This window comes from Xenopus tropicalis, chromosome 6 (assembly GCF_000004195.4).
Source record: "Xenopus tropicalis strain Nigerian chromosome 6, UCB_Xtro_10.0, whole genome shotgun sequence".
In the NCBI taxonomy this organism is placed as follows: Eukaryota; Metazoa; Chordata; class Amphibia; order Anura; family Pipidae; genus Xenopus; species Xenopus tropicalis.
The window spans coordinates 17,663,263-17,690,022 of record NC_030682.2 but is presented as its reverse complement, the minus strand read 5'-3'; the positions used below and the strand labels follow the sequence as shown (position 1 = coordinate 17,690,022).

At 42.1% G+C, this 26,760-nt stretch overlaps 1 protein-coding gene across 3 annotated transcripts in view; it reads right to left on the bottom strand.

Annotated features, from left to right (window-relative positions):
• The window catches only part of dnajb6 (DnaJ heat shock protein family (Hsp40) member B6), a 49,490-nt gene that overhangs the window by 18,993 nt on the left and 3,737 nt on the right, over nt 1–26,760 (bottom strand). For 2 of the 3 annotated variants that reach the window (XM_012964424.3, XM_012964423.1), the window contains exons 2-8: nt 13,498–13,585; nt 12,968–13,077; nt 11,729–11,785; nt 11,256–11,366; nt 10,999–11,130; nt 10,212–10,359; nt 10,015–10,085 (exon numbers count right to left, since the gene is read on the bottom strand). In XM_012964424.3, the coding sequence (XP_012819878.1) occupies nt 10,015–10,085; nt 10,212–10,359; nt 10,999–11,130; nt 11,256–11,366; nt 11,729–11,785; nt 12,968–13,077; nt 13,498–13,562 (694 nt within the window). In that variant the 5' untranslated portion in view covers nt 13,563–13,585. 3 annotated transcript variants of the gene reach the window in all.

Sequence of the window (26,760 nt, the reverse complement as noted above, 5' to 3'; positions counted from 1 at the left end):
CTAATGTGGAAAACCACAAGTCTATGCCTAATCTATTTACATGGGGTGTATTTTTATGGAAAGGGAAAGTAAAAGTAACATAAACACAACTGAAAAATACTATGGCTTTGTGTTTTCCCATGTCAGTAAATTTACCCCTTCCTGTGATACACAGACAGGGAATGAGAGGAATGCAGGTAAGTTACTGCTCCAGTTCTACAGAACAATGCAAGTGTCAAATGGCAGAGACGCGCTTGTCAATCAAATGGCTTTCCAATGGGCAAACCCAAGCGTAACATAGGGGGAGTTTGAGAGGAAATCCAATTGATCATTAGCATTAATAAATCCCTGTAGCTCTGGGCAGAATGGAGATGAATAGGAAGACACAGACACCCCTGAACATAAGAGTAAAGGCCCCCATAAAAGGGGCGATTCTAGCTGTCGATATCAGTCCCTTAGACCGGTTCAGCAGCTAATTGGCCCGTGTATGGGCACTCCCGACCGATATCTGGTCTGAAATCGGCCAGATATCGATCGGGCAGGTTAAAAAATCTAGTCGGATCGGGGACCGAATCGGCTCCTTGATGCAGTCCCCAGACCGACTTTACAGGCTTATACCCGTCCCCTGGGGCCAAACGATCGAATTAGCCTGGATGCGCTCGCTTGGCGACATCACCAAGCGAGCGGATCTGAAGGTGTATGGCCACCTTAACCTAAGCATTGCATTTCAGCACTTTCAGTTTTACTAAACACCTCATCAGCATGTTCTTTGCCCCGAGTCCCTTTATGTACTTTTCCCGCTTTAACTCTTTCAGCTGGTACAGGTTTAGTCGACTAACCCGACTTGCAAGATAACTTCTTTTTTTTTTTTTTACCCTGATTGGCCATGGTGAGTTCAACCATGCAAACAAGCCTTCCAGCAAAAACCGCTCATAGGAAAGGAACTTGCCGACGGCTTAAAGCACAAAAATGTAAGAGACAGGGATATCTGAGAATAGATGGGCTGTGTATCGGTTTATGCTGGTTGCTTCCCTTAACAATAATGGGCTATTTCACAGAGTACTAAGTTTCCACTTAGTAAAAAAGGCCCTATAGAAATATAGCAATTGATTTATAATATACAGTTTGGTCAATTCCCTATGGGAGCAAAATGTTAATTAAATCCTTAAAAATGGTGCTTAGTGATTTCATAAGTTATAATCGGAGCTTAGTGATGTAATTTTTGTCACATGACTCACTAAAACTTGTATATTATTATAAATAAAGTACCCCCTGTTGTATAATATGAAGATATTAGAAGTCACTGCTATATAGCCATGAAACTCCTCTGTGACTTATAATATCCCAATATTTTACAATAGGGGTATTTATTCACTATATAACGAATGTCTCTTTTATCCAAACAGATCAGAATTACAAGATGAATAAAGAGCACTAATTTTGGCCCGGAGCAGTAACCAATCAGCAGGTAGTATTTACTGGTCATCTGTTTAAAAGCAAGCAACTTATTGGTTGCTATGTGTTACTAAGTGAATTTCCATGACCATAACCTAGGTAACAACATCTAACCTGCAGTCGCTGTATATTGTCATGTAAATCCTCTTTAACTTCCTATATACTAATATTGAACTCTGGGGACACATGATTATCTATATAAATATATAAACATTTAAGGCAGTGGTAGTTGCTAATGAAAGTGGATGGCATTGCTACCCGTAGCTTCTTATTCAGTGGCAAATAACTGGGAATAAGCTGGAACATAATTAGTAACTTACCTCCATATGTAATAAAAGGTACTAAGTTTGCTCAGGATTAGTGTCCCATAGCAACCAATAAGATGCTTGCTTATAAACAGGTGACCAGTAAAAACTTAGTACCTTTTATTCTACCATTTAAAATGTTATTCTTGAACAAACAAATGTATTTTTTTCTAGTTGTAATATAGGTGTGTAGGCGCCATCTCAGTGCATTGTGCCTGAGTCTGAGCTTTCAGCCAGCGCTACACATTAGAACTGCTTTCAGCTAACCTATTGTTTCTCCTACTCCCATGTAACTGGGGGAGTTCCAAGCCGGACTTGGATTTCTTACTATTGAGTGCTATTCTGATACCTACTGGAAGCTGCTATCTTGCTACCTTCCCATTGTTCTGCTGATTGGCTGCTGAGATGGGAAGGGGGGGATATCACTCCAACTTGCAGCGTAGCAGTAAAGTGTGCCTGAGTCTGAGCTTTCAGAAGGAGCCAGCGCTACACTTTAGAACTGCTTTCAGCTAACCTATTGTTTCTCCTACTCCCATGTAACTGGAGGAGTCCCAAGCCGGACTTGGATTTTTTACTAATGAGTGCTATTCTGATACCTACTGGGAGCTGCTATTTTGCTCCCTTCCAATTGTTCTGCCGATTGGCTGCTGGGATGGGGGGTGGGTATCAGTCCAACTTGCAGTGCAGCAGTAAAGTGTGACTGAAGTTTATCAGAGCACAGGTCACATGGCTGTGGCACCCTGGGAAATGAAGCATATGGCTAGACCCATGTGATATTTCAAAACTAAATATAAAAAAAATCTGTGTTTTTGAAAAAGGGATTTCACTGCAGATTCTGCTGGAGAAGCTCTATTAACTGATGGGTTTTGGAAAAAAACATTTTCCCATGACAGTGTTCCTTTAAGATGTTTCAGTGTTTGCAAGCATTGTGCTTTCAGTATAACAAGCCTGCTTCTTGAGGATCATGAGGCATAAGCAGTTGCATAAAGTTGTGCTGGTCTTTTTAACTAACAGAGATCTCTATGAGATTTAGCAACAGCTGAAAACACCCACGTTGCTGCCCTTAGAAGGCCGTACTGAAAGAACAGGGAAATAAGTGAAAGCAAAGATATCACAAAGTGCCCCCGCCTACGGCTCACTGAAAGGGACAGAGCATAAAGATATCTCACTGCAATATGGAGGGCGGGGAAGGAAGTTAACGCACGCATTTTCAAGATTTTTTCTTTTCAAAGCCAGGCACAGAGGTGGGTGTCAAATGAGCCGCAGAGAACAGGCCAATGGGAGTAATTTAGCATACAGTCACAAGCGAGAAGGCTGTGATTAGAAAAGGTGGCAATGGGATTAATAACAAATGCGACAGCAATGAATCTGTGAGCAAGCAATAGATTGGCAGTGCTGAGAGAGTATGTGGGAGAGCGGAACGATGGGAGGCAGAGAGCAACAGCCTTATTGCAGGGGTCACACATTTAAACTGCTTAATTTTTCTTCTTGGAAATATTAAAGCAATACGGTCATGGGAAAACATGTACTTTTCAAAACACATCAGTTAAGCGAGCTTCTCCAGCAGAATCCTGCATTGGAATCTGTCTTTCAAAAACACAGATTTGTTTATATTTAATTTTGAAATTTTACATGGGGCTAGCCATATTCTTCATTTCCCAGGGTGCCGCAGCCATGTGACCTGTGCTCTGATAAACTTCAGGCACACTTTACTGCTGCGCTGCAAGTTTGTTGTGATATCCCCTCCCCCTCCCAGCAGAACAATGGGAAGGGAGCAAGATAGCAGCTCCCAGTAGGTATCAGAATAGCACTCAATAGTAAGAAATCCAAGTCCGGCTTGGGACTCCTCCAGTTACATGGGAGTAGGAGAAACAATAGGTTAGCTGAAAGCAGTTCTAATGTGTAGCGCTGGCTGAAAGCTCAGACTCAGGCACAATGCACTGAGATGGCGCCAAACACCAATATTACAGCTACAAATACATTTGTTGCTCCAAGAATAAAAGTTTAAATGGCAGAGTGAATTATTTGCTATGTCATTTAGAAATAAAAAGTACCCCCAAATCATGACAGAATCCCATTAAACGTTTATCATCTTTTTTGCCTTTTTTACACATGCTTTTATTATGGTGTCCATGGCTCAGACCTTGAGTCAAACTCAAGTTGAGAATGGCACCACTTCTGGCCCATGGTGTCAATAAAGGAATTTGTTTTCACTTTACAGGAGGCAAGTCAGTTGTGTCAGTACAACCTGTAAAGGGAAACCTGGAATGATGGAAAGCTCAAGGCTGGTGTTATTTCCAGGGCTCCTTTTTGTGCAATTGCTCACAATTCAATCAGAGGGAGCTGAATGGGTGCATTGGTGTGTAGCGTGTGTGTATGGGTAGGAAGCATTCCTCTTTCAGTCCTCATCCGCAAGGTTTGTACTTACCAAATAACCTATGCTGTACTATGGGAGGGGCAACCTGCCACTCCAACTTATGCTAAAATGAAAGAGTTAAAGGAACAATAACACCAAAAAGTGTATAAAAGTAATGTACTGTTGCCCTGCATGGATACAACTGGTGTGTTTGTCCTACTATAGTTTATATAAACAAAGCTGCTGTGTAGCCACAGGGGCAGCCATTCAAAGGAGAAAAGGCACAGGTTACTTAGCAGATTACAAACTCCATTGTATCCTACTGAGTTTACCATTTATCTGCTATGTACCCTGTGCCTTTTCTCCTTTCTCCAGCTTGAATGGCTGCCCCTGGGGCTACACAGCTGGGTATTTATATAAACTATAGTAGGGTTTCTGTAGCAAACACCCCAGCTGTACCAGTGCAGGAATGGCTGCCCCCGGGGCTACACAGCTGGGTATTTATATAAACTATAGTAGGGTTTCTGTAGCAAACACCCCAGCTGTACCAGTGCAGGAATGGCTGCCCCCGGGGCTACACAGCGGGGTATTTATATAAACTATAGTAGGGTTTCTGTAGCAAACACCCCAGCTGTGCCAGTGCAGGAATGGCTGCCCTAAAGGCTACACAGCAGGGTATTTATTTAAACTATAGTAGGGTTTCTGTAGCAAACACCCCAGCTGTACCAGTGCAGGAACGGCTGCCCCCGGGGCTACACAGCGGGGTATTTATATAAACTATAGTAGGGTTTCTGTAGCAAACACCCCAGCTGTACCAGTGCAGGAATGGCTGCCCCCGGGGCTACACAGCAGGGTAATTATATAAACTATAGTAGGGTTTCTGTAGCAAACACCCCAGCTGTACCAGTGCAGGAATGGCTGCCCCCGGGGCTACACAGCAGGGTAATTATATAAACTATAGTAGGGTTTCTGTAGCAAACACCCCAGCTGTACCAGTGCAGGAACGGCTGCCCCCGGGGCATTTATATAAACTATAGTAGGGTTTCTGTAGCAAACACCCCAGCTGTACCAGTGCAGGAACGGCTGCCCCCGGGGCTACACAGCGGGGTATTTATATAAACTATAGTAGGGTTTCTGTAGCAAACACCCCAGCTGTACCAGTGCAGGAACGGCTGCCCCCGGGGCTACACAGCGGGGTATTTATATAAACTATAGTAGGGTTTCTGTAGCAAACACCCCAGCTGTACCAGTGCAGGAATGGCTGCCCCCGGGGCTACACAGCGGGGTATTTATATAAACTATAGTAGGGTTTCTGTAGCAAACACCCCAGCTGTGCCAGTGCAGGAATGGCTGCCCTAAAGGCTACACAGCAGGGTATTTATTTAAACTATAGTAGGGTTTCTGTAGCAAACACCCCAGCTGTACCAGTGCAGGAACGGCTGCCCCCGGGGCTACACAGCGGGGTATTTATATAAACTATAGTAGGGTTTCTGTAGCAAACACCCCAGCTGTACCAGTGCAGGAATGGCTGCCCCCGGGGCTACACAGCAGGGTAATTATATAAACTATAGTAGGGTTTCTGTAGCAAACACCCCAGCTGTACCAGTGCAGGAACGGCTGCCCCCGGGGCTACACAGCGGGGTATTTATATAAACTATAGTAGGGTTTCTGTAGCAAACACCCCAGCTGTACCAGTGCAGGAATGGCTGCCCCCGGGGCTACACAGCAGGGTAATTATTTAAACTATAGTAGGGTTTCTGTAGCAAACGCACAACTTTTACCAAAACAGGGTAACGCTAGATTACATTATAATTACCTTACAACAATTTTTGGTGTTACTGTTCCTTTAATGCATAAGAGAGAACTAAAATATGAGGATGGAAGACAAGGGAGATTCTATACCTCCAAATCATAGACTGCAATTGGTAGAAGCCAACCCCCTAACAGTCTTACATTGGTATTTTGCATGTAACTATGTAGTAGCATATCTCGTTCCACGTGGATATTGGGTAATAGTATAAAGACAAGGGAAAGCATCAGAATAGACACCGATAGAGCCCCCTCCATCTACAAAATGGTTTACAAGCAAGATCAACAGGTAGAAATATCAGTAAAGAAATACTACTGCTTTAAAAGGCAAGCAGTCGCTGTCAGTATTCGGCAGTTCTTTAGGAAATGTCAAATTCCCTTGTAACCATTTTTAGAAATTAAAAAAAAGCAACCAGGAAAGAGAAGAGAGACCAGAAAAGTCCATAATTGCAGCCAAGCAATCACTTCTTTCTTAGCGCTATATGTTAGTAAGGAAAGTCAGTGATCAGCCCTTGAAAATTGTAATGAGAACTAAATAAATAAATGTCCCTAGAAAAACTAAAGGAGAAGTAAAGCTTTACAAAGAACTAGGCTAAAATGCTGCTTATCATGTTTGGGGGTTCTGTAACCCAACTGTATAGATCTGAGCCTCTGAAGACACCCCTAGTATCTCCTAGTATCTCCCCATCTTCTGCCGATTCCCGCACATACTCTGGGCTGCTCTGACCTGAGCTTAGGGAACTTTAATCAATATACAATACAAGGCTAATTAGCAAAATAAAGATTTACATTAAGTGGCAACTCAGAAACCAGAGCATTCTGCACCAGAAAATAATAATAATCCCTGTAGCATCAGCTTCTATGATAGAACAACCTAATTTCCTGCTCAGTGATTTCCGCTGACCCCTTTTCAACAGCAGCCTAGAGCACACTGAGCATGTGCAGTGCCACTGACATTCAAAGACGGTCTAACAAGAAGGCTGTGAGTCCTTAGGACAACTTTGTAAGTCTGAATCATTCCTGTTACGGGACTGCTGAATCTCTAAGTAAAGTTTAATATATAAAACAGAGCATTCTTGCCTTATTCATTTTCAGGCTTTAGATGTCCATTAAACATGACCTGCCTTGGGCAAATGATCTGGGCACACCCAAACTTATAATTCCTTTTCCGGTTTTCCATATGCAGCAGTTTTATACTTACATTTTGGCTTGTAGTACAGTGAATGGCTGCAAGACTCAGCCAATAAAATATGAAGGAGCTACGTTTTAAATTAGCCTGAAAAGAACAAGACGAATGCTTTCAAATAGCTGAACACGTTTCCATGGCATGGCAACCCTGGTTACTGAGGTGTTTAGTGTACGGCAAAACAAACAGTGTGTGAAAAAAAAACCAGTGGTGCAGACCATGCGTATATTAGCCCCAATCATGCATATTGGGGTTCCAGTGCGGCAAATTAAAATAAAAACCAACAAGACAACTTGTGAACTACAGTACTTTATTGTTATTTTTTAATGAATTTACTATTAGACCATAAATGTGAAAAGGTTAATGCTTAACCCCATTGGACTGATATGAACATGTTTGTAGAGAATTCATGGGGTTATGCTGTGACAAAATTGAGGGGTTTCATTTTTATTATTCTGCACTAGGCCAGTAAAAGCCAGCTTCTGACTGGTTGCTATGGGTTAATGGACCAGGGCAACAATCTATGGTCTATCTAAGGTTTGTTCTATTCCCAAGTTACACTGCCTACACCCGTGAGAACATGCATGTAGATCATCTACCAATTAAACCTGGATATTTCTATCTTAGTTAAAAGCTCCTCACTAATACTCTTCCTCCATTTCTCCCCACAGCAACTGATCACTGACTGACATGAGCAAATTAAAAACAAAATCATTTCAAAGGGGTAGTTCACTTTTAAATTAACTTTTAGTATGATGTAGACATTGCTATTCTAAGACAATTTGCAATTGTCTTCATTTTTTACAATTTTTCAGATATTTAGCTTTTGGTTTAGCACCTTTCCAGTTGGGTATTTCAACAGTTGTCTGGTTGCTAGGGTTTAATTTACTGTAGCAACAAGCCAGTGGTTTGAACAAGAGACAGGAATATGAATAGGAGAAGGCCTACATAAAAAGACAGTAAAAAGCAACAGTAACTATAAAATTGCAGCCTTACGAAGCAATAGTTTCTGGCTGCCGGGGTGTAGCTTACTCTGTCCCTAGCCCACCATTGGTAAGGCAATAGCACAATAAAAAACATGCAAGACAATATTTTCCTTTCCCTAACCAACTCGGTGCTGTTCAAGAGGATATTGTGCCAGCAGCGGAATCAATAATATAGGGCATTTTGGGTTACTGCCATGCAAGTACATTTGCTGCACAATGCGACACAAGTAGCTTGGAGGGGGGAGCAATAACTATTTAAACTCCATTTGGAGCTCACTTACAATTGTGGGCATAACCCTAGCGTCAGTTCTGATTCGGAAGAATGAAATTGATTGGCTGGTTTGCTAGACTGTCCCGACTGCATTGCAAGGTGCCACTAGCCAAAATCAGACAGACTGGCCAAATAAACCAAATCAGTGTAATGTGAAGACTCACAAATTTCAGTTTTCTTTGAATTTTACTGTGGATATGGCAATTTGTGGCATGCATTTTCCCTAAATGCTTTTAATAAAACTCCACACTTTGGAGAACAAGAGGGAGGTGCTGATTATGTCCCATATAACAGAAAGCCACCAAGTACTAATGAAGCAGATAGCAGGTGAATAGAGTGCGCCCCGGAAATGTGTAACACCATAACACACTTTGTGCAGGTCAAGAACTCAACCGGTGCAGCCCCGTGCAAGCTGGAGAAGCGTTATTTACCCAAATCACACACAGACACAAGAATGCTACAAATGCCATTAAGGAAAGGATGCACTACAAACATCAGCATTTATTTATATCCAACTTTTAGCAAATGACAAAAAAATAAAAATAAAAAAAAACTGTTTTGTCTGATGAATTTACATACTTAAACAACCATCAAAAACTACTTAAAGGTCGGCATTCATGCAAAAATACACGGGAAATCCGTTGCAATGGAAGCCAAAAAATGCTGTAACAATATGAAGGTTTGTTTCTGTGGGACAGAAACTTGGCCAATAAACCATAGAGAAGAGAATGGGGTTACCAAAGAACTGAGAGAAAAAAAAAGGGGGGGCTTCCACCAAAAATGTCTATCATAACATGGCGGCATGAAGCATTTTGCTTTGGCCTTTGATCCCAAACTCCTCAGTTTCCAGTGACTGCTATCCACTGGCCTCTACTGTGTGTGGGCCTGTATAAGCTATAGACTACTAACCACACAATGACACATAAACCATAGAGGTCCTGTGTCTCTGGGTCAGATTCTTACAATGGCTGCATGGAAGCTGCATAACGCAGTCCGCGGAAAGCTAGAAAAGTCTGATCAAACAGTAGCACATTTAATTAGAGCCATATAGGCCCTGATGGGTTTGTGCCGCAGAACACAATGTCGCTCATACACTCAGCAATCTTTACATCAAGAAGATCAAAAAAAAAATTAAGTCTAAGAGCTGAGATTTATAATGGTTTGCTTGGAAAGTTGGATTTCTAGCGGTTTGGCCGACTAACAATTTTGCGCACGTTTTTAACAAAATGGGAAGTCATGCTGTTAGTGAACCCTTTTGTTCAACCACTAATGAAATGTCACTGCTCACCTCTGGGTTTTAATCCTTTCACTGCCAGAGAAGTTTGCAATGCGTTGTGCTACAAGCACCCTCTGGCAAGTCGAGGGTTAATCTTTTTTTTTTTTTTTTTTAAAAGTGCATACAGAAAATTACGATATTTAAAAAAAAAAAAAATGAAAAAAAAATGGTCCTATGAGCATGGTCCCAAAATTGTCTATGACAAATATCAGGAACTCCAACGAGCTTCTTATAAATATGTCAGATAAGTACAGATAAAATCTGAGCAGTTCTTTTGAAATCTTCAAAAATGTTCCTGATACTCCACAAATGGTGCTTGTTTAAGTTAATAACTCTGATACATGCGTGCGTTGAATTTACTTGTTATCCAAGCGAAGCAGCTGCTCCTTACCATTTATTGTTAAGGACTTTAACTGCCCGTCTTCTTCTACTTCAATGCGCTCTTGTCCATTTTCAACAATTCTGTAGGGGCAAAGCAAAGAGTGAGATAGAAGATTTACAATGCTGACATTTTGTCCTGCAGTCTGGAGTTGGCCTTTTTCTGCTGTGAGAGCTGAACACATAACAGAGTTTACTACATTACTGTACCTCTTTGTTGTAACTCTTCTTCCGTTAACTACTTTAGTTGAGGTTGATACAGATCTGAAGTTACCCATTCCTGAACCGCCAAACGATGAAGAGGAAAATGAAGAGAAACCACCATGTCCACCAAAAGAACCAAATGAAGAACTGAAACCTGTATGAATGACAGATAAAAAGGGGAATGTCAGCTAAGAACAATTTTCTAAAATGTCTTCATTATCAGGAAAGCTCTCTGCTCTAGTTCCCAGGGAGGTTTCTGACCATATAATATGGCATAATAATAATATACCTTCAGAGAGCTCTCATAACGTTTATATACTATTAGTAGGAATATATTTTTATATACTATTAGTAGGAATATATTTCCTAAATTAACAGCCTGTCGGCAGTGGTTCCTAAACTGTGGGTCAGGTGACCAAGTGCAATGGATAGAAAGCCTTGTCTGAATAAAAATTTTGGATAAAAACTGGGGGCAAATGCTTATATGCTGCCTTAAGTATCTTGTGACTTGTTTAGAAGGGTCCAAACAAATGCTTGGCCAGATGGGGACATAAATCCAAGGTGGTCTGAAAAGCTCTGCCTTTTAGGGCTATGGTAGCCATGATGCAAATTTTAAAGATAAATAACGGTAATGGGTAATTTTTCGTTCTTGGAACCTTAAAAAAATGGCATCAGTAGCAGGAATGTTAAATCAAGACACACATAAAACATTTGCAGATGTCTGTGCATTCATTTATCCCTTCATTGGACAAAAACTTGAGTGTGCAGATAAAGGAGTATTGCATCTCTGTACCCGAGTCAAATGGAGAGAAGGTAGGACCAAAGGCAGGGAAACCTCCAAACGTAGAGAGAAAGGAACCCCCTGGCCTGCTTCTGTTTGCTCTGTGGCCTCTTCTGCCAAAGAAGTCATCAAATGGATCGTCAGCTGGAAGAGAAACAGGATATAAATTACTCCCTGACACCAGTAATATAATAATACCTGTAACATTACAATCCTTAACCCGGCAGAAACATCTAAGATTAAAGAAAATACAAATATGTGCACTATACCAAATAAATCAAATGAAAATGGGTCTCTTCCCCCAAAGAAATCCCTGAAAACATCGTCTGGGCTTCGGAATGTAAATCCAAACTCATATGGATTATCAAAGTGACTGCCGCCTAAAATAAAAATAAGAAAGAACCTAATTAGCTTGAAAGATAGAAAAACGGCATTAGTTGTTCTTAATATAAAAGGTAATCAAATACAATTAAGGTTGCACATAGTACAGGGATATAGAAGCATGGAATATTGTGGTCTCAAGGAATTTCTGTGGCAATCTGATAGAACTCTTCGCACTGTGTAATTAGGCTTGGACTGCAAGAAAAGGCTGCACACTGTAGCTGGGTCTCAAGTGGCAATTAAATAGAGCACATTAGGGTCTCTAGCCAACTAGACGGCCCTGAAATGGATCTAAGTTGCATGGAAGCATAAATGAGGTATAAATATAGCGTTAAAAGTTTAAAATGAAACTAGCACTTACCTCCACCACCTGTCAATCCTTCTTTTCCATATTTATCATAAATATCCCTCTTTTTAGCTATAAGGGAAAGAAACAAACAAATATAAATAAATAAAATACAAGCCGTTTAGTCTAAGTGGAGTTAGCAAATCATTTCAGGATACAATTTCACACAGTCTCTCTCTGAGGCAGAACATTGTTGTGATGTATTTGTGTGTCTCCCCAGCAGCTGGGGACAGACACGGCTATAAATAAGCAATGCATTCCAACACACGAGGGCCAGGCTCAAAAGTGCCTCGCCGCGTCCCACCAGCCTCAACCAAACAAAACAACAGATCAGTCTAACCTGCTTACTGGACTAAGACAAAGCAGGAAGTGGTGTACTTCTCCTTTAAATAGGCTGCAAAAGCCGCTCTGACACTTTCTCCAAGCAGTATGACGGCTTAGCTACTAACATGACGTTTGTTATCTAAGTTTTATACCAGTGGCCAGCACCTTATTATGAGTGTAATACCCACAACAATATAGAAAACAAATTAACAAAGGATCCTTCAATAATCTACTTTTACCGTAAACCCCTTTTCAGCAGAAAGGGCATAATGACCATTTTTTTTAAAGAAGAAATGTAGGATAAGTGAAATCCCCCCTCAATCTTTTAGGCAATTATGAATAATATATGGTGCTTAATTCTATCTGTGGCCCCTTTATTGGAGCTCCTTATAGATCCTCTCAGGTCCCTGCCGGTGTTTCAAATAAAAGGTGGGTGTGTCCTAATCGTCCCTGGAGGAAGCACAGCCAACCACAGCCCTGCAGTCACACAAGCAAAGGCAGGGTTTAATTCTGGTTCCTATCCTACAATGCAGTGTGCCGAGTGCCGCCGGCCCCCCTGCACAGCCTGGGAAAGGAGGCAGCAGGGAGTGGAACAGATGGGCGGGACTAGTGGGGTTTTTGGAGAAATTTTCAATAAATCCACCTGAAACACAACTTTTTAAAGTACATTCCTTCTGTATTTAGAGGAGCATAATGCACTACCACATTCTTGTTTTTTACACAATATGTCTCCTTTAAATTCATTAGCTCAGTCAGTGATTAGTATGCTTAAGCCAAGCCTAATTATAAATATTGATAGGATCTATCACTCGTGTCAGCTGAATAACGATCATGCCATATATGAAAACAAACTCCTTGGGCAAATCGGGCGCCTAGTAAGGAAACAATTACAAGCCAAGGAAGTTGGAAGAGTCTTGGGAAGATACTTACAATCTGACAGGACCTCATAAGCTTCAGCAACTTCTTTGAACCTCCTCTCGGCTTCATCTTTATTGTCGGGGTTCTTGTCTGGGTGCCACTTTAAGGCTAGCTTGCGGTATCTGGAATACAAGTTGATTGAGAATAGGGTTTAGTAATTGGTATTGAAATGCAACATTAAATGCAACTTTCAAACTGCAAATAAGGTTCCGCCACACAGGGTGTTCCATATCTTTCCTCTAATTAATCCTTTCCCAGCCATGTTCTCTCATGCCTTTTATGTGCCTCCTCATCATCGTCATCATCATCAATCCCTCCTGAGTGGAAACCCCCATCAGCCTGTGTATGGAGCTGTCACACAATGGCCCAGTCATATCCTCAGCGTCAATTTAGAGAAATGGAGGGCACTCCTGGCTAAAATATCCTTGCCAAAAAAAATTTTATATACAAAAAAAACAAAGTATAAAGTATCCAGGTGCTATGGTTTTAATAATCCCCCCATAAGAGTGGATATCCTCAGCGTCAAACCAGGGAATACTTACGCTTTCTTAATATCTTCTGGAGAGGCGTTCCTCTGGACTCCCAGGACATCGTAATACTCCACCATGGCTCAGTAATGTGATGTAAAGCCTGGAAAGAATTCATAATGGCATTGAGATGACAAATTCAAATGCAAGCGGAATATGATAAGAGGTAGGTAAATCAATTAGAGAGTCAGGAACACATTGCAAAGATAAAGGTACTATTAATGCAAGAGTATCACAACATTTCCATTTTTTATTATTCTGTTGAACCCAAGCCTAAGGCCAGTGGCACATGTATCGCTGAAATATGCCAGTCAAAAATGGCCAGATACATCTCTGTGCCACCTGTTATGTAGATGAATGGAAACGGTTTGTCCCCAGCAGTGACAGGTAGTTTCCATTCATCTAAATGGCATGACGTTTCTCCACCAGATAAAATACTTTGGCTAATACTTTCTAAAACTCGCCAAGCAAGCATATCTTCTCCCGATATCCCCACCTATGGGTGGGCAATATTGGGCCAATTTGGTCGTTTGGCCCTGGGGCCAATCGATCAAATTAGAACGGCAGGTATAGGCGCCATCGGATTGGGGACAGCATCAACGAGCTGATGCTGTCCCTGATCCAACGGAAAAATCAAACCTGCCCAAGCGAGATCTGCCCGATTTCAGGGCAGATATCGTTGGGGCAGGCCCATCGTTTGTGTCCACACATGGGCAGATAAGCTGCCGAACTGGTCTAAAGGGCCAATATTAAAGAAAGCAAAAAGTATCTCCACACTCAAAACCAATAAGTAAAAAATGAAATTTATTCAATACGAAAAACACATCATAGCAAGTATAGTCAAACGCATTTCAACCCATCAAGGGTCTTCATCAGGGGTAAAAATTTTAAAAAGATATTGGCAGCTAGAATCGGCCCGTGTATGGCCACCTTAAGTGTCCAAAGCTTACAAATGTTAACCTGAAAATCTGTTAACTGTTACTAGTTATCTTGTTTACCCTTTTAATTTGGCTCCCTAGGAGAGCCTCTCAGTCAAAGCACTGGAATATTACACCAGGTGCTAAATCGCAGGGAGCACAATGGAGGAGCAGTGGGCAGAGGGGCAGCCTGAGACATAATTATGGTGAGATTTAGGCTAATTGCCCATTAATTGTTCTGGACAGCCCAAGACATAGAACTAGTAAGCAAACTTGATTACGCTGTCAATTGTCATGACAATTTACAGAATGGAAATTTGGAAACAAAAATTGAATATATTAAAAATTTAAAAATCCTGTTTTTTTATAAGGTGTTCGGACAGTAGATGTCATAACTGTATGTAAAGCAAAGCAGCTGTAGAAAAGTAGAAACAATGGCTCTCTTAGCAGTGATGGTAAAAGCAAGCCCTCCAGCTGCTGATGAGATATAACTATCTATTCTTGTCCTAACCCATTTCTGAAAAATTTAAAGGGGAACTCCACCCAAGCACAATATAATTTCAAGCAACTTTGCAATATAGATCAATTAAAAATATGCAGTGTTTTCATGATTTGTTATGTAATAATGTTTTTAACAGTTCCCTAAGCCCCGCCTCCTGTTCCCCTGCTGATCTGACTGGCTACTTTGTGACTCAAATAAATGTAACAGTAGTCGCCTGTCCTCAGCCTGCCTTCAGCCTGCATCCTCCCAATCCCACAATTCCCTGCAAACGTGATGTCAATAAGGAACAGCATAGTGCAATGCATTGTGGGTTATGTAGTTCCTGCATGTTTTCTGTAAGCTGTGGCGAAGTTGTTACAATTTGTAACATCAATGTTTTAGTCCCTCCTCCCCTGCCAGGATTTCAAATGATGCAAAAAGAGAAGAACTGTTTTGCAGCCGAATTTCAGCATATAAAAACGGTATTTATTTATACTCTTTGAAGGAACAGATTACAGTGATAGGTATATTAGGGGTTTCTGTGTTGTGTGGGGCTCTTTAAAAGGGTTAAAATAACTTTTAGTATGATGTACAGAGACAGTTTGTAACTGGTCTTTATTTGTAATTATCTGTGGTTTTTGAGTTATTTAGCTTCTTATTCAGTAGCTTTCCAGTTTGCAATTTCAGCAATCCCGTTGCTAGGATCCAAATTACCCAAGGAACCAGGAACTGATCTGAATGAGAGACTGGAATATGAATAGGAGGGGGCCTGAATAGAAAAATGAGTAATAAAAAGTAGCAATAAACAACACATTTGTAGCTTTACAGTGCATTTTTTAGATGGGGTCAGTTATCTGAATGGTGAACCACCCCTTTAACTAATTATGGTCCGGAAGACAGAGTTCCCCTTTAAAAAAAAAAAAAAAAGTGCAGTGCAACCAAATATACCCAGCTATCAGCCTAGAGGCTCAAACTTGCTGCCAACCCCACTAAAACGCCCAGTTTCGCTGCTATTTCTCAGCATGCAACACCCTTAATAAAAAAACTTGTGATGACGGTGTGCATTTAATGTCAGAAAGCTGCAGTTGAACTTTCACTCCCAGTGATTCAGGTACCAAAACAATAGCAGTGTGTGTGTGTCGGTGCCATGAAGCCCGGCCGCTCGGCTTGGGTAGGAAGCCGTGTAACAGTCTGAAGGTCACGCATGCAGAACCCTGCGGCCCCCAGCACACCCACACAGGCTATATTTATAGCTCTTAGTTTGCAGATAATTAAAGCTGCGGCTCTTGTTGTGATAGGTTTCCCTTCATCTCAATTAAAGGGCTATCCCCTGGTGTCAGCGGGCAGCCAGAAATATTTCTGTTTCCAGGGAATTAAATAAACAATTCTGAAGCCCTGGCTTAGCTCTCACATCGGAACACTCAGACAGGAGGCTGTCATCGGGCCCCAACCATGCACAGGGCCGTACAGTAAGGGCGAAGCCATCGACTTTCCCGACATAGGTTAAAATATAAGTCTCTGCAACTAATCGCCTGCGCAGATTAGTCACAGCAAATTAGTCTACTAGTAGCAGCTACTTGTCGTGGCTACTAAAATAGACAATGCTGATCATTTACTGATAATTATCTCTAAATACAGGTATAGGATTCAGAAACCCGTTATTCAGAAAGTTCCGAATTATGGAAAGGCCCTCTCCCATTGACTCCATTTTAAACAAATGGTTCTAATTTTAAGAAATGATTCCTTTTTCTCTGTAATAATAAAACAGTACCTGTACTTGATCCCAAATAAGATATAATTACCCCTTATTGGGGCAGAACAGCCCTATTGGGTTTATTTAATGGTTAAATGATTAACTTTTCTCTGTAATAATAAAACAGTACCTGTACTTGATCCCAACTAAGATATAATTACCCCTTATTGGGGGCAGAACAGCCCTATTGGGTTTATTTAAGGGTTAAATGATTCCCTTTTCTCTGTAATAATAAAAGTACCTGTACTTGATCCCAACTAAGATATAATTACCCCTTATTGGGGGCAGAACAGCCCTATTGGGTTTATTTAATGGTTAAATGATTCCCTTTTCTCTGTAATAATAAAACAGTACCTGTACTTGATCCCAACTAAGATATAATTACCCCTTATTGGGGGCAGAACAGTCCTATTGGGTTTATTTAATGTTCAAATGATTTTTTTTGTAAACTTAAAGCGTAAAGATCCAAAATACAGATCCATTATCTGGAATACCACAGGTCCCAAGCATTCTGGATAACAGATCCCATACCTGTATTGTCTATGTCAGTATTGTCTATGGCAGGGTATTATCTGAAGTTTAGTAGCTGCTACTAAGTAGCTCAGAGTGTCTCCACCCTAAGGGCTCTGGCACACGACAAAACTCCCTGTTCGCGGGCGACTAATCTCCCCGAGTTGCCATCACCTGCCATCCCACCTCTGGCCTGTGCTATACATTAAAGGCAAACTATACCCCCAGAATGAATACTTAACCAACAGATAGTTTATTATATGTTAAGTGACCAATTAAAGAATCTCTTCAAACTGGAATATATATATATATATATATTAGTAAATAGTGCCCTTTTACATCCTTTCCCTTGAGCTGCCATTTAGTGATGGGCTGTGTGCCCCCTCAGAGATCAGCTGACAGGAAGTGATGCAGCTCTAACTGTAACAGGAAGTAGTGTGGGAGCAAAACGCAGAACTCTGCCCATTCATTGGCTGATGGGGCCTAGCATGTATATGTGCCTTGGCTTGTTTGTGTGCACTGTGAATCCTATGATCCCAGGGGGCGGCCCTTAATTCTTAAAATGGCAATTTTCTATTTAGGATTACCCAATAGCACATACTACTAAAAAAGTATATTTATAAAAAACGGTTTAATTACATGAAGCAGGGCTTTACATTATGAGCTGTTTATGCAATATATTTTTATAGAGACCTACACTGTTTGGGGGTATAGTTTTCCTTTAATCAGAGTGTCTGACTGTACCATTATACCTGGGGGTGCAGCTAACTGCTTTGAGCCTGGGGCAGGCTACATGTAATCGCTAATAATGACACTGGCACATGGAGCCAAAAATCACTTTGTATAAAGCGGTTTATTGTTCAGTGACAGTGACACAAGCAGCAGTGACAGGAACCACATTTCTGCCCCAGAGATAAACAAAAGCCACAGACACTCTTATTCTCTATACACTGCCAGAGACAAATAATACTGCATCTTTGCAGAAAGGATAGCCATAAGCTTAGGGGTTTAGAACTTGCAAAAAACAGATAAACAGCATGAATTATATATGAGAGTAAAATGGAGCAAACACCGTATCAGAAGCCACGCGCTCCACTAACCCACTTTCCCCGGAGCAGAACACTGGCTAACTGTGACCGTAACAAAAGGCCTATAGAAAGCAGCTGATCCGGCGCTCTATGTAGTCACATATCTTCTCTAAAAGGGGCACCGCTAAGGCCAGCCACCGCCCCTTTTCTTAACAGGGTATAAACCATGGCATTGTTACGTGGCATGCCTTAATGTATAGTGTGCCGATGTATGGGAGCCAAACTGCTAGATACAGGAGCAAGTATTTGTCTAGTAAAGCAAACAACCAATCCTTTTAACCCCTTCACTGCTGCACAGCAACACGAATACAGAGCCATAATGCCATGCTAAGCACTACAATCTTTATTAATATAACACCAACACAGAGATGGTACCTCACTTCCTGCACCAGTGAAGGTTACAATCTATGCCGCTATCACAATCACCGGCGTCAAGCAATGAACCTGCCTGTATGTTCTATGATTGTGACCGGAGCACCCTAAGAAAACCCATGCAAACACAAGCAGAACATACACACTTGCAGACAGGGCCCTGGCTGGAATCAAACTGAGGACCCCTGTGCCACAAGGCAGCAATGTACTGACCAGCTGCCAACGGGCAGCCCATTCATGGCCCAAACCCAACTTTTTTGGGCTGGTCCGAACATCACTCAAACACAGCATTTCTGAAGCTCTGCCCTGATTTTTTGAGGGTGAAGACACATGGAGCTACTTGTCGTGGCTACTAAAATAGACAATGCTGATCATTTACTGATAATTGTCTCTACGTGTGTTTTAGCAGAGGCAATTCTCAGTATTTTCTATGGCAGGGAATTTTCTGGCATTTAAAGTAGCTGCTTCTAGTAGCTCCGAGTAGCTCTAGAGCCCAAACAGGGAACCCCTGGGGTACCCAATACACTGCAGACAAGCCCCCCCCCCAAAAAAAGTACAAATGCCAGTTGAAATGGAATTGAAAATAGATTACAGCACTCAAGAACTGTATATGAAGGAACGTTTGGCCTGAAAGATATGTGCAAATATGTACTCAGAAACCCTAGCCTCTGTATAGTGTATCCATGGGCAAGAGCTAGAGTTCTCCACGAGTGTCACTGGGATTTATGCCGGCTCAAAGTGCAGCAAGAAGCAAAGGGTACAAAGCAGGGCTGCGGCGACTTTTTATCTGCGCTACAGTTTCACTGTGTATAGATAGAATCACGTTTGGGAAGAGGGTTCTCGTGAGTAACACAGGCCCTGTGCATACAGTGGGACTCATATGCATACAATCTGCAGGCAAAATGTTTGGTTTAAACATCTCTATGGCTGATGGTACACAGGGAACTTTCTCTGCCCCCTGAAACCACCCCTGCCAGCACCCATTCACTTGCATTTCAGCTCTACTCTGCCACCTGAAACCACACCTGCCAGCACCCATTCACTTGCATTTCAGCTCTACTCTGCCACCTGAAACCAACCCTGCCAGCACCCATTCACTTGCATTTCAGCTCTACTCTGCCACCTGAAACCACACCTGCCAGCACCCATTCACTTGCATTTCAGCTCTACTCTGCCACCTGAAACCAACCCTGCCAGCACCCATTCACTTGCATTTCAGCTCTACTCTGCCACCTGAAACCCCCCCTGCCAGCACCCATTCACTTGCATTTCAGCTCTACTCTGCCACCTGAAACCCCCCCCTGCCAGCACCCATTCACTTGCATTTCAGCTCTACTCTGCCACCTGAAACCCCCCCTGCCAGCAACCATTCACTTGCATTTCAGCTCTACTCTGCCACCTGAAACCCCCCCTGCCAGCAACCATTCACTTGCATTTCAGCTCTACTCTGCCACCTGAAACCACCCCTGCCAGCACCCATTTATTTGCATTTCAGCTCTACTCTGCCACCTGAAACCACCCCTGCCAGACCCACACTCACTTGCATTTCAGCTCTACTCTGCCACCTGAAACCACCCCTGCCAGCACCCATTCACTTGCATTTCAGCTCTACTCTGCCACCTGAAACCACCCCTGCCAGCACCCATTCACTTGCATTTTGTAGATTGTAAGCTCTTTTGGGCAGGGCTCTCTTCACTTCTTGTATCGCTTATTGATTGCTTTATATGTTACTCTGTATGTCCAATGTATGAAACCCACATATTGTACGGCGCTGCGGAATATGTTGGCGCTTTATAAATGAATGTTAATAATAATAATTTTGACTCTACTCTGCCAGCTGAAATATAGAGAACTGTTTCCATTTCCCCAAAGTGAAGCCAGCTTGCTGATAAATTGCAATATAATATATGGCTACCATCACTTCTGAGAATCCCATGCGGAACAGGTATTTTTAGCTTTCCAGTTTTTCCATTTTGCCTCCAGTCCTGTCCAGGAACAATAAAAGCACAGCTGTCCCAGTCTAGATCCCCAGGGAATACTCTGCCCCAGGATTTGCACTGAAATTAGCCTTAGTACAATGATAGGAGTCTTCTTTTTGGTTTCTGGAAGGGGCAACTACTAGATGAACAGGAGACAACAATAAGTTGGAAAGCCGATAAACACATGGAATAGCCTTCCAACAGATATTCTGGTGACTAAAGGTAGTCATACATTGGCCTATGAAAGTTGCCAACTTGAAAGCTTATCAGCCCATTTGTGGGAACTTCCTGCCAGATTTATCAGCAAGTTTACAAAATGCCACTGAGGCCTGCATGGGAAGTCCACTCCAGGCAGATCATTATGATCCAATGGTTAAAATATCCTTAATCACCTGCCTCGTTTTACTCGGAAAAGCATAGAACTTGTAGTCTCAGTTTTCAGACTTTAATAAATGCTGCCTGTCACTGAAACAAATGGGGCAAAGAGTATGTATTTGCAGGACAAAATCCGCCAGTTCCCCCAGTGACAGGAGGTTATCATTAAATTGAGGTTATCATTAAATTCACTGGCAGCCTGCTTGAGCGCTATCAGGTATTACTGGCACTGGGTGCAACATCAGCCTTAAACTAGAGATAAAGGAGGGCTGATCGCCCTGAAAATAACACCACGACTTCTGCTTCACAGAAAGACCTTTCCCATTTACAGTATAATAATAAATGGTACTAAACCAAATGAGTCACTCTTGTTTTCCTGGAACTTTAATACATTTACATGAAACCAACTTTTTCTTTTCTGCTGTCAAACTGTATTTTTCCTTGAGTGATTTACTTTTCTGTAATGCTTCCTGGTTGTTAGGGTCAGTGACCCCAGCAAGCAGAATGATTGTGAGGCTAGATCTGTAGTTTGGTTTCTTCCTTATTGCTGTTCAAGCCCTTATGTTCCTATTTAAAACTGGAATGTGTAGTAAGGAAAATGCAGCAAGGAAATGCAAAACTATCTGCTCCATGTGACTGCACGCAGGACAATAGTGCACATCGGCTTCAATCTATTTGAACCTATAAGTCTGTGTTACCTGCAGCAATTCACATAGGGAGCAAATTAAAGTTATTTCCAGCTATTCTGTTGCCTGCAGGGAGCAAGATATCTCATGGGTGACAAACACCCCTTGTGTCATATCCCTAAGGGCTACAGCACGTGGGGTGTGATTGCCGCCGCTATCAGGGAAAACCAGCGGTGCCTAAAACAGCCCTGTCTGCCCGTCACGGCTTCTGATAATATAAAAATTGGCTGTGACTGCCGCATACATAGAGGTGACAGGGGGAGTTCACTGCTCCATATAAGTTACCCCACATACTTTCACTTGATAATTAGGAGAATATAAGCTGCCCTGATTTCTAGGAGATAAAATGCCCTGTGTGCCACAGCCCTACAGGTTAACACTGCTAGTAAAGGGGTTATTAAAACACTCTAATGCCTGTTTTTGAGACAAGAACCTACCATACGCTATATATATATATATATATATATATATATATATATATATATATATATATATATATACACACATACATACATACATACATACACACATATTATGCACTTGTAGATAATGGTACAGTGACTTCCAAGAACAATGACTCCAAACCCTAAATACATTATACAGTGGGAGGCAGAGGCTAATGTCATCACAAATACATTAAATACAGTGAGACCATTAGCTGCTACTACGTTATACAGTCAGGGGCAATGGTTTCAGGCTGGAGAAGGTTTAAATAAACTCAGAAATCCTTTACCTTGCTGAATATGCTCTCTTAGTGGTAGATATAAGAATAAAACTCAATATTAAGGGCCGTGACAGACGGGGAGATTAGTCACCTGCAACAAATCTCCCTTGTCGCGGGCTATCTTCCCGAAACGCCATCCCACCGGCTAGAATGTAAATTGCTGGTGGGATAGCATACGCGGCACAGCGATTTGCCAAAGTTGCTTTGACAGGAAACTTCAACGATTTTGGCGCTGTGTATGCCATCCCACCGGCATCCCATCTAGCTGGTGGGATGGCATATCGGCCCTAAAACAGCCAAGTCTGGCCATGACTCCTCTAGTTACATACAGTAGAAGAAATAGCTTGTCAGAAAGCAGTTTCATTGTGGCTTTTCTTGAAAGCTCAGACTTGGGCATAAGATGGCGCCTACACACCAATATTACAAATCATGACTCCCAAACTAAAACCTGAATTCTATGCTCCCCTACTGGTAAGGCCAGCACACACATGGAGATTTTGGGTTTTCTTGCAGAGGTGGTACCAAATTGCTCCTCTTGCATACTCAGGCCAATAACATCATGCATGAAATGGTTGGGGGCCACGAACATACAAAATACTTGTGTATAGTTAGATAGATTCCTAGCTGGAATGAAACTTAGCACCCCCTATAGTTACATGAATCCTAATGCAGAAGAGAGCAGGCACTTCGTATATTATTATTTACTTTGATGCTGAGCAGTAAGGGTAATAGATCCTATAACCCATGATGGCACAGACAGGAAGCCCATTACGTCCATTGCATTCCTAAGAAAAAGCAAATTTCAGCTGCACAGCCAAATAAGTATTGTCGGCCCCAGCGCCAAGAATGATAACATATCTCACAGCTCATATGTTTGCATATCACATGCCCCAGCTGACTAACGATGGTCTGGCCCAAGTTTGCCTATAGAGGAATATAGTGTATCTATCTAATATATATATCTGACAGTGACATCCAGATACACAGTCCTGCTTTATGGACCCAAGAGACAGCCGTATCCCCTACATTCAGACTCCTATGCTCAATGTGACGTTTGTGGTATAAGCAAACCCTGTACTACTCCTTGCAAGGCGGAACTAAACAGCTGGGAAGAGACAGAGGCTACACACAGTACTATGAAAGTAAAAGAAAGGCTAACGTGAGTGCCGACAGTAACATTCTTGCTGCTGCTGTCAGTAATGAGAGCCATCTGCCTGTCCCCACAACATGGTGTGCCAAACTGAAGGCAGACTGATATGGAACAGCTGACGGGCGCCTCCCGCACAGGGAATAACAGAGCCCATCCACTAAGCCACACGAAAACACTCGGACAACTTAGGGGTATAGCTAAAAGCTCTATCCCACAACATGCTGGGCCCCAAATGTGTTACACAATAAGGGAAACTCCAGCCAAAAACTGCTTTGTAAGCAACTTTCTGACATGTATTCATTGTGCATATTCAAGTTATTTGTATATTTATCCCTTTCTATTCTCTGGTCCTGACCCCTTAAAGAAGAACTAAAGCTTAAAAGAATACTGTCATGGGAAAACATGTTTTTTTTTTTTTTTTTTCCCAAAACACATCAGTTAATAGAGCTTCTCCAGCAGAATCCTGCATTGGAATCTGTTTTTTTTTTTTTTACAAACACCGATTTCTTAATATTTAATTTTGAAATGTCACATGGGGCTAACCATATTCTTCATTTCCCAGGGTGCCACAGCCATATGACCTGTGCTCTGATAAACTTCAGTCACACTTTACTGCTGTGCTGCAAGTTGGAGTGATATCCCCCCCTCCCAGCAGCCGATCATCAGAACAATGGGAAGGGAGCAAGATAGCAGCTCCCAGTAGGTATCAGAATAGCACTCAATAGTAAGAAATCCAAGTCCGGCTTGGGACTCCTCCAGTTACATGGGAGTAGGAGAAAAATAGGTTACCTAAAAGCAGTTCTAATGTGTAGCGCTGGCTCCTTCTGAAAGCTCGGACTCAGGCACACTTTACTGCTGAGCTGCAAGTTGGAGTGATATCCCCCCTCCCAGCAGCCGATCAGCATAACAATGGAAAGGGAGCAAGATAGCAGCTCCCAGTAGGTATCAGAATAGCACTCAATAGTAAGAAATCCAAGTCCGGCTTGGGACCCCTCCAGTTACATGGGAGTAGGAGCTTAGGGACTTACTCACAATATACTTCATATATACAATATAAATGTCATGATATAAGGCTGATTTGTAATTTATTAGATTTACATTACATGACAGCTCTAAAACCACAGCATTAGAATATTAATCAGCCCAGCAGAATCAGTTTATATTACATACCAGCCTAATTTTCTGCTTAATAATTTGCGATGGCCCCTAAGCTTAGCTGCTCAGAGCGCACTGAGCATGTGAGTGTCGCAGACACTTTTCAAGATGGCGAGCTCCTGCGACAACTTTGAAGTCCTAGATCATTACTGTTCTAGACATGCTGAAATTTTCACCTGATGCAGTAAGATCAAAATATAAAATATGGAATTTCTAGCCATAATTATTTTGAGGCTTTAGCTCTCCTTTAAAAAAAGTTTCAGCTGGTGCCTGAGACACTGTTTCCAGCATCAGAACCAGCAGTGCAGAGAAAATAAACACACAGACACTGCTTTCAATTACATTTACAAATACTATTGAATATGGGTAATGAATATAACTGGGAAAGGCCTTTCATTATGGAAAAAATATTTTGGGTGCAGTTCCCCTTTAAACCCCAGAGATCAGGGAACTGGAGGAAGCAGCATACAGACAGCCCTTATAAGCTCTTTTCAGTGTAGTCAGTGATAAGCAACTGTATTGCGACTACTGAGTAAATAATACATATCCGATATACATGTTGTATATACAAGTCGCAGCTGGCTGCACTTTATAAGCCAGTGGGAGAGATTTTGTCTATCGGGTATTAAATGTCAATTTTAGGAGTAATCCTGGGCTTTCTTAACACAATTCCATCTGTTCTGCACAGGAATGAGGAGTGAATCTCCTCGCCCAAAATGCTTCTCTAACGTGTCGTAGCCCAAATGGTCCCTTATGTTTGAGGCTGCGGCAGACTGACGTAGATATGGCAGGGCTAACTCATCTACTGGCAACGCCCAATTCACCAAAGCTAGAAAAATTAAGATGGACATTTTCAGATATTAAAAGTATTGTTATAATTCTATGCTTGAAAATATGTAGTTATGGTGAAGTGAGAAAATTGCAGTGCTGGGGTGCTAAGTTCGATTCCAGCCAGGGTACTACCTGCAAGAATGGTGTATACTCTCCCTGCATCAGCAGGGGTGTCTTCCCTCACTCCAAAACATAAAAGCAGGTAAATTGGCTCCTGATAAAACTATCCCTAATGTGTGTGTGAGAGATAGGGACCTTAGATTGTAAGCTCCACTGGGGCAGGGACTGATAGGAATGTGATAGGGACCGTAGATTTTAAGCTCCACTGGGGCAGGGACTGATGGGAATGTGATAGGGACCTTAGATTGTAAGCTCCACTGGGGCCGGGACTGATGGGAATGTGATAGGGACCTTAGATTGTAAGCTCCACTGGGGCAGGGACTGATGGGAATGTGATAGGGACCTTAGATTGTAAGCTCCACTGAGGTAGGGGCTGATGGGAATGTGATAGGGACCTCGGATTTTAAGCTCCACTGGGGTAGGGGCTGATGGGAATGTGATAGGGACCTTAGATTGTAAGCTCCACTGGGGCAGGGACTGATGGGAATGGGATAGGGACCTTAGATTGTAAGCTCCACTGGGGTAGGGGCTGATGGGAATGTGATAGGGACCTTAGATTGTAAGCTCCACTGGGGTAGGGACTGATGGGAATGTGATAGGGATCTTAGATTGTAAGCTCCACTGGGGCAGGGACTGATGGGAATGTGATAGGGACCTCAGACTGTAAACTCCACTGGGGCAGGGACTGATGTATAATCCATGTAAAGTGCAGTGGAATGTCAGTGCCATATAAATAAAGTGTAATAATAAAGAGCGGTCTCTGTTAAGCTTTATGGCTGGCATTGTAATTGTCTCGGTACCGGAACACTAGTCCCACAAGTCTTGGAATTTCTATTTTAGCATGTCTAAGGCACGCAGGGTGTTTTGATTGGCATGACCAAGTACTGAAAGTCCAAACACTGCGGGCACTTCCCACAGATGGCAAAGGGGAAGAAATCTATGGCAAGCCACTGTGTTTATATTGCTGTGTTACTTGCACTCTGTGGGGCTTATTTATAAAGGTGTGCGACTGTTGGTGTAACAGGATAAAATAATTTGCTTATTTATAAAACTCTGATCATACATCTAACAGCTGACTGGCATTTTATCTATTATCGGGAATGACTGGGACCTGGGGCTGCCCAGATAAGGTTTTTT